Raw genomic sequence first — 16,679 nt, 5'->3', positions numbered from 1 at the left:
GGCTTCAGGTTCCACTGGCCTCTAAATTTGAGAAGTGTTTGGTATAGACTTGTGCTCATTCATTCTCTTCCTTCTTCTCCTTTTCTTTTTCATATTTTTTTTAATTCACAGGAAAGGAGACCATTTTTTTCCCCCTCAGTTTCTTTCAGCTTCTCTTTGTAGGGTTTTTTTTTCCCCCAGACATTTTGGGAAGAGGAGTTACACAAGGAAGGAGAGATGAGGAACAGAAAGAAGGGGGACAGAAATCAGAATTAAACAAAAGTTGAACGGGATGGACAGGGCAGCTTTTTGTTTTGTTTTATTTCTGTTTTTTCCCTTTTTCTTAAAAAAAATTAAATAAAGTTCTTATTATTTTTCCAATATACATCAAATGAGTTTTCATGCAAAGCAGCAGTCATGGAGGCTGGGCCGCTCGGGGCTGGAGCCTCTCAGCTTAAAGAGCCACCTTCTCCTCACACCACCTTGTTCTCACTGTGGATGGACGTCGCCCGCTGTCCTTCCTGGCAGGAACTAGCTATGAGGAAACTTGGCTGGCGTGGGAGAGGGGCCCTCCCCTCTCCCCGGGATGGGATCTCAGGGGCAGCAAGCTCCAGGGCCTGATCCCCTTCACCCGTCCTTCCTCCTGAGACTCCAGTGTGACATCTTGCATGGGTCCCTCTTCCCAGGAACTCGAGTCCTCCTCTCAGCTCTCAATGGACATGGCGCTGATGAGCTGCTCCACCTTATATGCTAGCCGCTGCCGCCGGGCCTGCTCGTCCTGCTCCAGTGCCCCAATGAGCTGAAGGACAGAACAAAACGGAATGACTTTAGGACTCAGGGTGAAAGATCACCTCCTGGAGTCCTCTGTACTCCACCCTTCGGTCTAGTTTTTGATTTTGCCTTAATGAACGTAACCTCAAATAATTGAAATGATGAACTGAAAAAAAAAATATATATATATATAGCCATGCTTTGTTTAAAGAAGAGAATTCTTTTGGAGAAATGGGCCATTGGGTGGTTCTAGCATCATGCAAACATCCTAGAGTATTAAATCAAGATTCAAAACCCAAGATTAAATCAAGCCCAAGAGAAAACAGCAATGCAATCAAGAGAGGCCATCAATGAGTTGTACGACGAGGTGGCTACTGATGGGCCACAGCATTCTGTTATATAGTAAACATATTTTTTTTTCTAAATAGTGGGAGTATACTCTAAAATGATGATAAAAGTATAGTATCACCAATACACAAGCCAATAACATAGCCATTTATTATCAAGGATTACATACTGTACCTAATTATAGGTGCTATATACTTTTACACAACTGGACTGGCAGCCCAGTAGGGCTGTTTACACAGTGTCACTACAAATCGCTGAGTGATGTGCTACGATATTAGGATGGCTATGAAGCCACATAGGAAATTTTCAGCTTCATTATAATCTCCTGGGACCACCATCATATATAAGTCTATTGTTGGCCAAATGTTATCATGCAGTATATATGACTATATACATTCATACATCTACACACACATATATGAATAGATATGTCTACATACATTCATATATCTACATGCATATACATGTATGAATATATTAACATATGTATATGTAGGTAGAGAGCTAAAGTATTTAAAACAGTATCTGTCACATACAGAGCACTATGTAAATGTTCTTTCGGGCTCAATGCCGATGAGTCACTTGGCAATTTTCTGAAGCTGTTCTATTCTATTTAACCTCTATTCATGTTAAGGTCCACCTGCCTATCTGAAATGTGACTGATGGGATCTGCAAAGAAAAAAAAGTCTGACTCATTGTTTAAAAAATGAAATCAATCATACAAGACTTTGCCTTGAAAAACAATGAATTTATTAAAAGTGTTATTTACTGTGTTAACAATGACTGAAAGACAATGATGTATAAGAAAGCGTTCACTGAATCAGAAGAGGTTAGGCTGTCTTATAAAGAAATGATAATAAATTTGAGCTCATGGGCTTTTGACCGCATTTTCTGAATTTTCCTCTATTGTTGCTATTTAAAGACTGAGCTAAGCTTCCTTTTTGATAGCCTTGCTCCCTCTGTGCTGATTTCAGTCCCTTTTAGGGCCCTGTCTTACCTCCTCGCTATACTTGCTGACATAGGAGTAGATCTCGTTGAGGGCACTCAGCATGTTGAACTCCACAGCGTGCAGGCGGGACTGCTCAGCGAGGTAGGCGTTCATGTCCTGGTCGCTTATGGCAGGGAGCTTGGCGATATCTGCATAGTATCTACCACAGATAGAACAAGGTTTCTGATGGGGACTCAGTGAACATTTTCCTACACCTCCCCTGGCCATGGGTCCCCTGACGGCCCCAGGGCCCAGTTGCCCCTGCCATCCCATTTCTCTATGGATATGACTTCCCCTGTTTCTTGCCTCAAGTTGAGGTTGAAGCCCAAGGCTGGAGTTTTTTTCAAGAGACTCTGTCCTGCTGGGAGCTCCTAGCTGCAGGGCCCAGCAGAATGGTTCAAGGCCCAGACTCTGGCCAGACTCCTTCTATTCGAGTCCTGGCTCTGCTACCTGCTAGCTGGTCATCTTGGGTGAATTACATAAGTCTCTGTGTCACAGTTTTATCATTAGTAAAATGGAGGCAATAACTTCCTCATAATTCCCTTGGACTTTTTTTTGTGTGGTACTGGGCATGGAACCCAGGGGCATTCTATCTCTGAGCTACATCCCCAGCCCTATTTTTCTATTCTTTATTTTGAGTTGCAAAGGGCCTCACTAAGTAGTTGAGGCTATCTGCAAGCTGTGATCCTCCTGTCTCAGCCTCCCAGATGCTGGGATTACAAGCCTGCCCCACCACACCCGGCTTCCATTGGAAATTTTAATGAGAAGATACAATATGCAAAATCCTTATCAAAGTGCTGGGTGCTTAGCATGTACTCAGTAAATGGTAATTAGGAAGATAACCATCAGATGTCCAAGAACCTAAAGTCACCTTTCCTCCCCACAGCAGAAAGCTGGACACAGAAGAAGCATGAGGTCCTAGAAAGTCTGCTTAATGGGTCCTGGGTTTCCAATAGAGATGGGGCATAACCTGTCTCTGAGGGTACGACTGACCTCTCTACCCAGCTTTTGTAGCTGGGGATGTCCTTGGCGTAGAGCAGCTTGTTGGAGGGGGAGTCTTTGCCCAGCCGGTGCTCCGATGTGGAGCAGGAGTCCATGAAGGTCTGGGCTACCACAGAGAGGCAAGCATCTGTGATGCTACCCTTGTGGATGTCAAATACAAACTGGGGGTTCTTGATGACGTTCACCCAGAAGCGTAGAGGGAGGCTGCAAGAAAAGGCAGAGCAGACCTGAGGAATCACGTTGGCCATGACCTCTAGCTGTCCACTAATATTCCTCCCCTTGCCCCCCAGTGGCAAATCACCCATCTAGAAGGCAAGCATAGAAAATGGGCCTTGCAGGGTTGCTAATTTAGCCTGAGCTGTTACCAACCCTTGTCGGTAAGGCAAGGGACCTTAAGGCCACTGACCCCCGCTCCTTGACAACCGATCGCTGGGCGTGGCCAGACTCGTTCCCTCCTGGCAGGCTTTACTAAAGGCCTCTGTGGCCCAAGGGAAGCCCAAGTACAGAGGGTAGCACGATTTTCTCAGGGCTTTAAACAAAGCCATCAGGCTCCTGGAGTCCCCTCACAGTGCTCATGGTCATTGTGCAGGAGGATGTAGCCGGCAGCCCCAGGCATTGCCTGAGTGAGAGCAGGCACAAAGGGCGCCACCTGCCCTCCCCGCCCCAGCCCACGGCCGGAGCTGCTTCCCAGGGCTGGCCTGCCAGGCGGGTGGAGGAATGGGATCCCCTGGGGGGTGTCCTTTCACCACTCTCCTCAGGCCTTTCTTGTGCCTGGGCAGGGGCAGAGCGAGGAAAGAAGGCCATTGTGGCACCCTGGGAATGGCTCACTGTAGCTCAGAGTTTTCCCACCCCAAGAAGAACCATCAGTAGTTAGGAGACTTCCTTCTGCGATTCAGGAATTTATAAGCAGAGGGGAATAAGCTTGCTCTGCTCCTGGGGCCATAAGGCGGATAAGCCCATTTACCCTCCTTCAAAACCAGAACAGCTGCTGCTCCCCTCTCTCCAAACTGCCTCCTTCTCCAGATGCCTTCTGGCCTTAACTCTTTGGATGCCTGCGAGGAGTGAGCCCCGTCCCTGGTCTTGTCCTTCCAGCCTGAGATGATGTCCCTAGCTCCCTCTCTTCTTCTTCTCTTGACTCTCATGGACCCCAGAAATTTGCACATGTCTTCATAGTGCCAGGTCTTGGGAAAGGTCAGTATTCCCCAGCCCAAGCCTCCCTGTTAGGATTTCTGCCTTTTCTCCAACATTCCTTGCAACCTAGGAGTTGTTGCCTCTGCAGAGTGGGTGCACATCTCCTGCCTTCTCTTCCCTGGGCAGCTTTGGGGGCTTCTCATCTTCTTTCTTTGGACATTTGCCATGTGAGGTGTGGAATAGAGGACTGTCCCCGCCACAACACCAGGGAGTGTATTTCTATGACATGGGTCTGGCCAGCATACAGAAGATACAGAGATGGGGATAACCCAGAACCCTCTCTTGATTTTCCCCAAATCATCCACTCCAAGCACAGCGCTGGGGATCCTTCAAAGCAAAGGAGACAGCCATGACCCCACCCTGGGGAATGCAGATGAAGGGCCTGTCCTGGCACAGTGCACTGTGGGATCCTCACCCCATGGCCACCCCAGGCCTTTCCATTTCACCCCACTATGATCAAAGCTGCAGACTCAGGAAAGCTCAGCGACCACAGTACCCAGAGAGGGAGGCAATAGATGGGGTTGAGGTTGGCCCTTTCCAAAGTGTTTTGCTGGTTGCTAGGACTTCTGATTCCCAAATAACAGCCTGGGCCCATCTGTGTCGGCTCTGTTTTCTGAAGAGATCGCTGACTCCCGACAGCTGTGTGGGCCGCCTGCCCAAACCACATGCCCGGACCTCCCTCCCTGGGCTCTTTCCAAAGGAAGCCTTCTGACTCTGGCTCTTGGTTTGTCTGACCTGAAAGTTAGTCCTTAAATTGGTTTGTGGTCCAGGTTCAAAACCCAGGAGGGAATAGTCTCGTGCCAGGGACCCAAGGGAGCTGCTGCTCCCACTGTGAGTCTCAATGCGGAGGTGACTTCATGGAGTCCTGTCTGCAGGGCATTCTGCCTGCTGCTTCCTGAAAGCTATGGTGCTGGGGCAATAACTGGGCCCTGAGAGCTCAAGTTTGCAATGAACCCTCTCACAGCTAGTGAGCTCAAGTCGACAGCAGGTGTGCACTCCTTCTCCAGCACCGGCTAGTTTGACTAGTGGTCCCATTCTCTGCAAGTTCTCCTCTCAAAATGCCCAGCCAAGCCCCGCTCTGAATTCTGTAACGGGTTCAAGTGTGATTTTTTGCCTGGGTCTCCCCAGCTCTCCCTTTTCTTGAGAACCAGAGGGCTCAAGAGTTAGGGGAGGAGGGCTCTTCAAGGGGAAGGGGAGACAATGCAGTGCAGATGCAAAGCTTAAGGCAGGCCTTGCTCGAAGCAGATAGTCTGGGGTCATGTTGGCTTTGCAGAGCATGTATGCCCTATGTGTCCTGGGAGCCTAGATCAGCCAGCCCCAGCTGAGAACTGGCTGCCTTACTAACTCCAGGGTCCCTGCTAGTCCCACCTCCCATAGCTCTTGGCCTCTCCAGTCTGCACCTCTCATTGAGCTCCCCTAGGGGTTACCAGTTGCTTTTCCAGGTGTGCCGCACATCTGTGTCGTGGATGCTGTGTCTGTCTGCCTGCTCATCCAGGAAATCAAACATGTATTTGATGGCTAGGGGGAGAGCGCTGCCCCGATGCACAGTGCTGAACAAGGTCTCAAACAAGTCGTCCACAAACTTCTGCAGGGTTCCCTGGGGGAAGAGAGGGGGTACAGTATGAGAGAGAGAATGGGGGATGGCAGGCAATAGTCAGGCATACCAGATGGTGCTTCGGACCCATCTCGCTGTGGAAATTTGTCTGTGGTGTGAGGCTCTGCAGACAGTGTGGTGGGGTAGGGGAGGGTACTAGTTGGTGTGTCTGGGAGGTGGGAGGAACTGGGCAGGGGATCCCTGGGAAGAATCTCTCTCCCCACTTGCAGCGGCATGCCTTATTTATGCCGTGTCTGTATCCAGAGGGTGTGGACTATGTGCCTTTGATAGACAGACAGGAAGTCCAGGATTCCCAGGGTAAAAGAGAGGACACATCCTGGCAGCCTAGTCTGCAGAGGGCACCCTAGGAGCAAGCTAGAGGACTGGGTATCTCCTGGCAGGACCAGGGAAGGTTTGATAGGAAGTGTGAAGAGCCTTAAAATGTTAGCGACCTGGGGACAAGAGGGGCCTGGAGCATGGGCTGAGGGTGAAGGGCTTAGATTCAAGAATATCAAGGCTCAGCCATGGCCCAAAGGGTCTCTGGGGCAGGGACAAGACTGGGCCTGGGTCCCACAGTTACAGGCTCTAGGAACACCTTCGAGGATCAATAAAATCTTTAACCTTCCCTGGTGTTTCTTTGTTGGTCTCTTGTTGATATGCTGGGTATATTAGGTAAAGCAAAAATGGAGACATTGGGTTTGATAAAGTAGTAATGAATACAATGAGGAGAACTGACAGAGGGGGAGAGTATTTAAGAATTATCCTGATCTGGAAAGTGTGGCGAGTATTTATTATTATTATTATTATTATTATTATTATTATTATTATTATTTTGGTGGTACTAGGGATGGAACCAAGGGCTTTCTACCTCTGGACTACACTCCCAGACCTATTTTGTATTTTATTTGGAAATAGGGTCTCTTAAACCAGCCGAGGCTGGCTTCGAACCTGTGCGATCCTCCTGTCTCAGCCTCCCAAGTGTGGACATTACAAGTGTGTGCCACCACACCTGGCTTGTGGCGAGTATTTAAAATCTTGCCTAATCTGGAAAATGCATGATTGTCATTCTTAAAAGCTTATTTTATTCTTTCCTAGGAAGACCAAAGATACTGCCTCCAATAACTTCCATCAATTTGTGGGAGCAGATGGATTGGGGTGGGAGAAAGGGAAACCTTCCCTTAGATTATTTTATGCCTTCTCTCCCTTTATGACCAAAAAAGGAGTAGAAAAGGCAATGGTGGTAGAGGCTGGCACATCTGTCCAGCTAACACCAATGAGAAAATTCAGGTATCTTCCTAGAGGATAAGGGGACCCAGAGTGAGACAGCTGGTCTTCTGAAGGGCAACAGGAGTCTCAAGCAGTGGGCAGAAGGCAATGGTACTGTTGCTATTTTTGCCAAAGGGTGGTCTCAGCAGTGGTCTGATCCCTTGGGGGCCCTGCCCAGAGCCTAGGACCAGGGCTCATCTGAATGGGTCCCTTTAAAGGATGGACTCATAATATTCTTTCTGTGTATAAAGGGGAAGGATATATCCCTCTGAGAGACCCTGCCTGGCCTGGGTAGAGCAGAAGTTACCTTGGTGGCCAGTAGCCGAGTCAGGTAGATCTCAGATACCATCTTGCTGCCCCGGTCACCTTCCTTCTGGTCACCGTGGTCATGATTCTTTACCAAATGCCACACCTTGACCCCACTCTCCAGGTCCGGGGTGATCATGGGGGCTCGGGACCGCAGGCTGTCAGGACTGCCTGTGTACCTGAAGGAGGAATCTGAAGAGAAGAGGTGGTGGAGGGCTGTGAGCGACAGAGGCATCATCATACCTGTAGCATCCTCCCTGACTCCTGTCCACCTGCATTCAGAATCTCCTCCTTTCAATTGGAAGGGGACCCTTGGGACTTCATATTTAGTGGATTATTTTAGAGATTCTTTGTTGGCATGAGGACAGAGGAGCCCAAAGTGCTTTATAGAAAGAGGACTTAGAAATTCTATAAACTGGAAACACTCTTGGGAATTTAAAACCCTCCTCCCCACCCTTCTGATGCTTTCAGAAACGAATAATCAATAGGTAAAATGTCAGCTGGATATCCTGGTCGGTGCTTTAATAAAAATGTAGATACTAAAAAACTGCAAGTTATTATGATATTTTCAGTAATTAATGAGTCCCTTCTTTCTTTGGGAATAGGAAATGGCATTTCCTAAGCTCTTTTGGAGTGGCTGAGTTTGGTTTTGTGGAATCTTTTAGCTGGACAGCTCAGCACCTTAAATGAATGCATAAAGCCAGTCAAAAGAGAGTAAGAGGGAGTGAAGTGTGGTAACCTTACCACCCAGAGGACACCGAGGGGCCCATTCCTCAGGGATTGAAAGGCAAGAATGGCCAATTTACTGTCCCAACTGGGACACTTTGGGGAGTAAAAGGGGACATGATGAATAATTCAATCAGGGCAAGAGGTATAAACTGGGATCCACACAAACTGAGATACATGAACCTCCCATCAGGGTGCCTGACTATTCTGGGCCACCAGGACATCTCAACCAGACCTGGGATATCAAAGGAAGAGCACATGGTAGCATTGGCTCCCACTGTTTACAGGAGACATGCTGCACTGAAATGACTGAGCGAGGGAGAAGGGAAAAACTTGAGTGGAGTGTCTTTGAATGGAGGCCAGGCAGCAGCGGCTTTCGTTTGTGAGAAGGGTGTCTAGTGGTCCCTGGAGGGTCACAGAGGATCCTGGGCACCCCAAGCTGCACAGTCTTCCAGCTTGGTCCTCACCGTATCTGCTGATGGATGTCCGGGAGATGCTGGCAGAGGCAGGGATGTTGTAGGAGGAGGTCTGCTTGGGGACCAGAGCTACCACCGACCTGTCTGATACCTGAAAAGGGTAAAAAAGGTACAGTGTATGTGAACATAGGTGTTTTAGAAAGTTGAATAGTCAAGTAATTCTAGAGGGTTATGGGAATGGAGTGGGTAGAGAGGATGGAGTTCAAGAATAGTTTAAATAACCATTTCTGATTTTGAGCTTTTATCAGACCAGAATGGCACTACCTGATATGGTAGTTTCTTGTCATATGTGGCTATGAAATGTCTAAAATGTAGTTAGTCCCAACTGAGTGCATTCTAAGTGTCTGAGTTGAGATATGCTAAGAAGGTATGATATGCACTAGATTTCAATGATATAGTATAAATAAAAGAATATAAACAGCCAGGCATGGTGGCACACACTTGTAATCCCAGCATTTAGGAGGATGAAACAGGAGGATCGCGGTTCGCAGCCAGTCTCAGCTACTTAGTGAGGCCCTTTGCAATTCAGTGAGACCCTGTTTTAAAATAAAGAATTAAAAATAGAGCTGGGGGTATTGCTCAGAGGTAGAATGCCCCTGGGTTCCATCCCCAGTACTGCAATATATATAATATGCTATTTCATTAATAATTTTAATATTGATCACACATTGAAACAATAATTATTTTAGATTGGGTTAAGTAAAATATATTGTTAACATTAACTTCATCTTTTTTATTTTGCTTTTTTGAAGTGGCTAGTAAAGAATTTACAATTTAACCTATGGCTCCCATGGGTGGCTTGTGCTATATTTCTACTGGACAGAACAGGGCTACATGTGTCCTCCCATCAGCCTTGTGAGTTCCGGGCAACCGTTCCCATTTTAAGGATGAAGAAATAGAAGAATGAGGAGGCTAAGCAACATTTTTAAGGTCACATAACAAATATATGGTAGAGCCAATATTTGTAGCCAGATCTGTCAGGCTCCAGAGCACATATTCTCCTCATTATACATCGTAATTTGGGATTTTATTTCAAATCACACTAGTCTGAAGCCCATTTTCTCTTTTGGCTTAGATTTCTTTCTGGCCTGGGTCCTATTATAACTAGCCACCTTGAATAGTTTTACCAAAAGCATAGCTGCCCCTGGGGAGCCAGAGAAAAAGATGGCGTCTTGCCCCATCTTCTGTGAGGATGCCAGGCTCAGCACCCAGCCTGTAGGGAGAGGGCTGATAAATGAGGAGCCATATTGAAGACATTTGGGGCCATTTTGATTTAAGATTACCCTCCATCCAATAAAAATGGAGAATCCCCAGAATTGTGGCGATCCAATTAAACCCCTAACGCAGAGGGAATAAAACAGCTATAATAATGTTATGGGCCATAAAACATTCCTATTAAACCATTTTTTATTTTAACAATTTTTATGAACTTTATAAGTTTGATTTATGGCTGCACCAGTCATAAAACCATCTTTCTGGGTCTTAAATTGTCAGTCCCTTTCTCCCACCAAAAAAGAATTAAATGTTGGGAAGTCAAACTATAAATGAACATTAGTGCTAACGAGATTCCCTGATAGCTGATTTTAGTGATGGTGTTTAATTTTACCCTCCTTATAAATCTGCAGGAGCCCGGGCAGTTTTTTAACATCTCTTTGTTAATTAAGATTATGCAGATTTTCTTCTGTAGGGCTCCAAGAACCTTTGACTCCTGGGAGGGTAATGGGAGGGCAATGCTTGGCTTGAGGGTACAAAGCTCCAGGGTCCTGAGCCCTCCTCCGCATTAGGCCTGTGCTTGGAAGTGCCAGCACTCCATCACTTTCCAGCTGGGGACAGCCTGGACTTGTCAGCAGTTTGCATCATTAGCAAGGGTCTAGGCCTCAGAGGGGAACTCTCCACCTCTGTTTGTCAGGAATTTTCTTTGCCACCAACAGCCCAGAAACAATACTCTGAAAGCTTGGCGTGGGCCAGGGTTTACCCTGCCGGGGTAACAGATTACATTATTCGTGGTTTATTGTCACCTAAAGGAAGATTCACTAGGTGACTCGACAGTAGTTGAACTCAATTTTAGTTCTGGTCACTAAACTTCTCTTGTCCCATCCTTGGGTTTTCTCTCTTCCTCTCATGCAACAGGAGGTAAAGTCTGTGCTCAGCGTGCCTGGTTGGATCTGATCTTGGCTCTGCCATTTACCAGCTGTACGACTTAACTTTCTGGGTCTCAGTTGTCTTATTTGTCCGTAGGGATGGTAATTGTGTCTAATAATCATTGTTGTGAGAATTAGTAATGAAATTAAGATACACAAAGGCTGAGGATGGTGCCTGGTGCCCAGCGAGCGCTCAGCAAGTGTGGACATTAGTGTTGTCATTAAGACCATCGCCATTATCGTCATCATCATCTTCTTTGTCCCCCCAAAGGAAGAAGACTCTCTGCTGTCCCTATCACTCAGGGCTAGTGTGTGAGAAGTGCCGCACACTCAGTAAAGCTCAGTAAATATTTGAGAAATGAATGAATACATGAATGATAAATGACATCAGGGAATTGGAAGTGATTTGTATGATAAGCACCATAAGAACAGGATATTCCATTCTTTGGAATAAGACAGGCAGCCCAGTCCCAAGCATTAAGGCGTCAGAGACGGAAGCAGAAAGGCCCCACTCCTGCCCTTTAAAAAGGCAGCATTTGGGGCATAGTGCTATTCTCTTTTGTATTTTCCTATTCAGTTCTAATTGGTTCATTACAATTGTTGTACAGGCTGCATTACCCATGTGAGTGGTGGTGGTGGTTGTGTGTGTCTCCATGTATAGCATTAACACAGAGTGATTATAGCTACCTTGTATATCAATTACACATCCCGGCATCTCACTTGTTTCTAATTCTCCCAGTCACCTTCTTCACCAGGCAGGGTTATTATCTCCATTTTGCAGGTGAGGAGCCCAAAGTTGGAAGAGATTAAAGTCATGCAATCAGTGTGTGAGGAGGTGGGGTTTAAATGCAGCTCCCAAAGCTTTATCTCTTCCCTTCTACAACTATCCTCACTCCATGTGGGATGGGGGTCCAAGCAAGGTGTCTGTCCACACAGGGGATGCAGGCCAGGAAAGGGGATGGAGCCCAGGGAGGAACATTTTGGGTTTCCCCAGAGCCCCAAGCTTCCTTTGTGCCCCAGCTCCAGGCCCTCCCAGCAGCCTGGTCACTGGCAATTCAGTGCTCACAAGCCCAGCCTGCCAGCCCCTCTGCTTGCCTTTCTTTGTGAGACAGGGACATAGGAGGATATTATTAATCAGACAATCCCTTGGGTCTTGCAGCCTAAGGCGCTTCCTCTGGTTGGTTTAATTTCCCTTGGTGTCTCTCATTTCCAGTTTCTATTTTAGTATTTTTCCCGAATCCCAATCTGTCTACCTGTGCTTAATCTTACAGAGATCCCCCTTGCTCCCCAACCATGAGTGGTTCTCATGGGAAGAAAGGGGAGGTAGGAGTGGGTGCTCCTGGATCTTGTGTTCTTTTCGAGGGTTTTTTGACTGCTCATTCAGTGTGTCTGGCAGCGTGCAAACACTTCATCTTCGACATTTAATCTATTCTGCACATCTGTATGGGGCAAAGATCACTAGGCTCCCCCTTTATAGGTGAGAAGAAAGAGAACTTAGGTAACTTATCCAGGCACACTAGCTAGTAAGGGGCAGAATGCAAGACCTGAAAACACAGTTATCCAATTTCCCGCTACACTGCAACCAGGAACAGCGGCTGCATGAGTAAGATGCCGAAGAGAAAATGCGCTAAGTGTCTTAAGGTAGTTGTCCAGGTGGAGGACTTTGCAATATGCAGTTCTTTCTGTAGATGTGGCTACATGCAGTATAGACATGCGTAGGCCTTACCCTTGACCCATTAAATCAATTTCTGAGGGTGCAGTCTGAGAAGTCATGTTTTTTGCAAGTCCCCTTAGTCAATTTAATGGGCAGCCATAGCTGAGAATCAATGCTTCAGGCTCAGGGAAGAGGAAGAGGAAGAGAAGAAAAGGAAGACAGCCTGTTTAGGCTTCTAAAGCCCTACAGCAAAGTTTGGAGGGAAAGGTGCATTCTAGGATGCTGAAGGTCTCTAGCTTGAAGCCCCAGGTAAGGAGAGGCGGATTCTCACCTGGTAATGCATCAGTGTGTTGAGCCTCTTCCAGTCACCCTCAATCTTTGTGGTGATGTCTTCATCTTGTAAGACAACCCGGGCGATCCGGCCTTGGCGCCACTCTGGGTGGAGAAGATGCACAAAGAAGAGGCTGTGAGCCAGGGTCACTCAGGCTGTGCCTCCTCTAGGCACATGGCAGCCCTGGCTCTCTGAAGCTGGCATGACTGATGGAGCTCAGAGAGATCCAACACTCCATGGAGTCAGGGCAGCAAGAGAGGACATGGAGACCTCCCTAGAGACAGCCACATCGGAGCAGGTGGCACCCGGGGGGGAGAAGCATTCCACAGGACCCAGTCACACCCCCTGGAGGGCTGTGCGCAGGGCAGGCTCACATCCTCACACCCCTCTCATGACGTGACTGTCCACCAGGAAGCTGCTGGCTCTGGTTGCCCCCTTGCCTCCCGCTCCAGGCCAGGCTTCCTACCCAGGTCCATGTCCACAGCCCTCGGCCGCTGGGAATAGGGCACGTTCTTGTACACGGCGTCTAGGATCTTCTCCTTGACCTGCGTGATGGTGTCGCAGTTCAACACCTTCACTGGGATCTCAGGGCTGTTCTCGTTGTCGGGGTTGACACAGTTCAGGATCTACAGGGAGAGCAGGTCAGCCACTGAAGGAACAGTTTGAGGGAATGGGGTGTGGCCCTAGAATCGTTACCCTTCTTATAGGAGAAGTAAGGGCATCTTTCTGTTCTGCACCTCTGCTTCTTGCGCCTTCCTGCCATCTGCCACATGAGAGCCTGAGTCACTGCATCAACTCCTTCTTTCTCAAAGAACCAGGAATCTACTTTCCAGCCCCCAGGGGGTGGCGGGGAGATGGTGATCCTGGATGGAGGGTCCCAAGGGGTCTAGGGACGGTTTGGGGTCTTTCATGGGCCGGCCTCACTTCCCTATAGCACCATCATATTCTTTCGATGCTGATCACCCTGTACCTAGTGGTGAGTGACTTTTTCCCCTTCCGTAATATTACCTGAGGTAAATGGAGGCGTAGAGAGCTGTTAGGGCTCACCGCATGAGATGTGAGAGGGGAGCCCATATGGGTCTGCCTTGCCCTTGGCACACTTCAAATGCCCCTGGGCTTGCCCCACACTGGTCCCTAAGCCTCTGTCCTGATCCCCACGAACTGCCACTAGGCTCAGAAGGTAGAGTGTGGATCCAAGGGGGCAGGGAGCACGGTCCCCTGAGTGGCTTGTCTCCTCACCAGGGTTTTATACTCGATCTGCTGCCGGATGAGCTTGTCCTCGCTCAGGGAGTAGCGGGCTTCGCCTGTGATGGCGTCGATGGGCCCCTTCTCCATCTGCTGCTTGATGGCGCAGTAGAGCATGAAGAGCGGTTCCCCGGCGCACTCCTAAGGGCACAACAGGACATGGGAGGGTGAATCGTGTCATCTGCTCCTGTATCCCTGCCTCTGGAGCGGAGACACCTCCGAGGCCCTCTTTGCTTGGGAGCACCCAGGCCAGGGTGTCCACACAGCTCCAAAGACTGTGCTCTGTCTCTGCCCCGCACCCCTCTTACCTTCAGGAATTTGTGCAGAAGGAAGGCGAACCAATTGGTCAGCATCTTCTCAGCCACGGACTCAGTCCTGGGGGAGCAGAAAGGATGGGGGTTGATCTTTTACAGAGGGGTCTCAGTGGTGGGGCCTGTGCTTGCAATGTGGGTGAAAGAACATGAGGTCGGGACCTAGAACTCCCCCAGTAATTAGTGTGACTTGGGCCAGGGATGGCTTCTTTCTGAGCCTCAATTTCCTGTGAAGATGGAGGGCTAGGACCTTTGGTCCCTGCTGCTCTGTGACAATACAAGCTGCTTTGGCTGTTCCTGAGAAGTGGATGGAGACACAGGCCCCACCCAACAGGGCTGGAGAGGACCAGTTTCCCCCGCTGCTTTCTGGGCTCCGGGTGATAAATAGATTTTCTCTTTTCCTCTGGGGTTTCCTACAGGCCTGAGGACTCTTTGTTTTACTTCATCCTACCTGAACTTCCAAACACTCAGTCAGACTGGCTTGGGTTCAAATCCTAGCTCTGCTAGGAGCTGGCTGAGTGACCTTGGGCAAGCTATTTAGCCTCTCTGGGATCAGTGTCCCCATTTCTAAACGGAGACAGTCAACCTACATGGTTGTTAGGGTTGAATGGGTTAATATATTTTAAGTGCTAAGAATATTGCCTGGACCACCCCACCCCAGCAAGCACTATGTAAATATTAGCTATCATTACTGCTGTGGTGTGGGCTCTCAGATCCCAGCCCTGCAGGTAGAGAGCAGTGCTTAAGATTTTAGCCAATAGGGGATCTGTTTCTGCCAATGCCATTCCTTATCCCCTCCCCCACACCTAGGCTGCAGATCTGGGGACTTGGGAAGAAACAAAGCGGCTATGACAAACCCTTGGTGATGGGGATGCCAGAGGGGCATTTTAACTCCCTGCACGTGGTGCAAATTATACCCTCTGGTTGCAGTAAATCCCAGGCATTTACCAGGGCTGCTCAGCAATCTGGGCCGGGGAGAGAGTGACAATGGCAGAAGAAATTGTAGCTTTCTCCCGGGGGCCCTCCCAGCACCCTCTCCCTGCATTGTGCCCGAGATTAGCTCTAATTTAAATACAACAGCTCTTAATGAGAGTTTCTAATGCTCAGATTGGCAGGATGGGGGCTCAGCACTCATAAAACAAAGCCATCCTTCCTCCCTCCTCTCCCCACGTGGGGCCTAGAAGCCTGAGACCTCCTGAGCAGAAGGCTAAGGAGGAGGGGCAGAGTGGAGGTGTTCCAGTTCCTGCTGCCTACAGGAGCTCCAGAGCCTCCTTTGGCTTCCCATGGCCTCGTGATGGGAGGGGGAACAGGGGGATGCAAAGTCTCCAAGCCTCCCCACTTCCAGGAAGATGGCAACTGAGACATGTGGTTGATGCTATCAATTCCAATCCAGGAGACTAGGTGCAGAAACTGTACCAACTCTCTAGCCCAGCACTGCCCAGGAGAAATGGTCCTGTCTATGCTGTCCAATATGGCGGCCTCGAGACACAGGTGGCTGAGCACATGGAATGGGGCCAGAATGATGGAGGAATTGAAGGTTAGATTTCAGCTCATTTTGGTTGTTTTAGGAGGCTAGTGGCTACCATGCTGGATTGTGTAGGTTTAGAGGCAGAGGGAGGGAGAGACTGAGATAGGTGCTATTCTCCTTGCATCTATTAGGAAACTAAACAGCAGAGAGGTTCAGCACTGGCCCCAGACCGCAGAACCAGCAGGAGGTGGAGCTGGGGTTCGAGCAGAGCTGCTGGTCTGTGCTCTTCCTCTTGCTTGGGTGGCTTTAGATATTGCAGTCTCCATGTTGGCCAGGAGATCAAGCTGCACCAGGGCATGTGAAGACCTGGGCTGTTCTGCCTGCATGCCATTTCTTGGGAATGGGAATCCCTGTGCTGCTTAGGGGCCTGTCTAATGAGGCGCCACATCCCAGTACAAACACCAGCCACGCTCCCACGCCCTGCTGCAGGTCAGACCTTCGGAGGAGCAGCTTGGGGTGGTTCTTGTTCTCCAGGTTCTTGTCGATGAGGTCAGACAGCAGCTGCTTGAGGACATCGGTGGCGTACTCCAGACGGCCCTGCAGGCCCGTCATGATGAGTGAGGCCACGTTGCCCCGGTCGCGCATGGAGAAGCTGCGCTGCAGCTCCAGGGTGCGGATGAAGGTCAGCAGGAACACCTTGTTGTTGATGAGCTGGGCAAAGAGCTTCAGGGCTTTCTCCACGTGCTGCTGCCCATTTCCCTGCACCTGGGGTGGGTGTGGCAGGGCAACATCAGGGGACAGGCTTCTAAGTACCCCCCGTGCTGATGTAGGAAAGGTCGGCCTCTGAAGCCTAGGTCTGCCATAACCTTCCACTGCCTGGGA

General features: G+C 48.9%; 1 protein-coding gene across 1 annotated transcript in view; it reads right to left on the bottom strand.

Annotated features, from left to right (window-relative positions):
• Positions 1-682: 682 nt before the first annotated feature.
• Positions 683-16,679, bottom strand: part of PLXNA2 (plexin A2) — a gene marked incomplete at both ends in the record, with an annotated part of 192,311 nt that continues 176,314 nt past the window's right edge. Inside the window, 11 exons of the mRNA XM_080699264.1 lie at positions 683-778; positions 2,096-2,246; positions 3,080-3,292; positions 5,707-5,876; positions 7,447-7,637; positions 8,639-8,738; positions 12,774-12,877; positions 13,240-13,399; positions 14,013-14,159; positions 14,327-14,393; positions 16,294-16,562. Coding sequence (XP_080555390.1) covers positions 683-778; positions 2,096-2,246; positions 3,080-3,292; positions 5,707-5,876; positions 7,447-7,637; positions 8,639-8,738; positions 12,774-12,877; positions 13,240-13,399; positions 14,013-14,159; positions 14,327-14,393; positions 16,294-16,562 — 1,668 coding nt within the window. The remainder of the gene's footprint in view (positions 779-2,095; positions 2,247-3,079; positions 3,293-5,706; positions 5,877-7,446; positions 7,638-8,638; positions 8,739-12,773; positions 12,878-13,239; positions 13,400-14,012; positions 14,160-14,326; positions 14,394-16,293; positions 16,563-16,679) is intronic.

Source organism: Muscardinus avellanarius (assembly GCF_963383645.1).
Source record: "Muscardinus avellanarius genome assembly, chromosome: 7".
NCBI lineage: Eukaryota > Metazoa > Chordata > Mammalia > Rodentia > Gliridae > Muscardinus > Muscardinus avellanarius.
The sequence above is the reverse complement of the archived record's forward strand: the minus strand, read 5'-3'. Positions and strand labels throughout refer to the sequence as shown.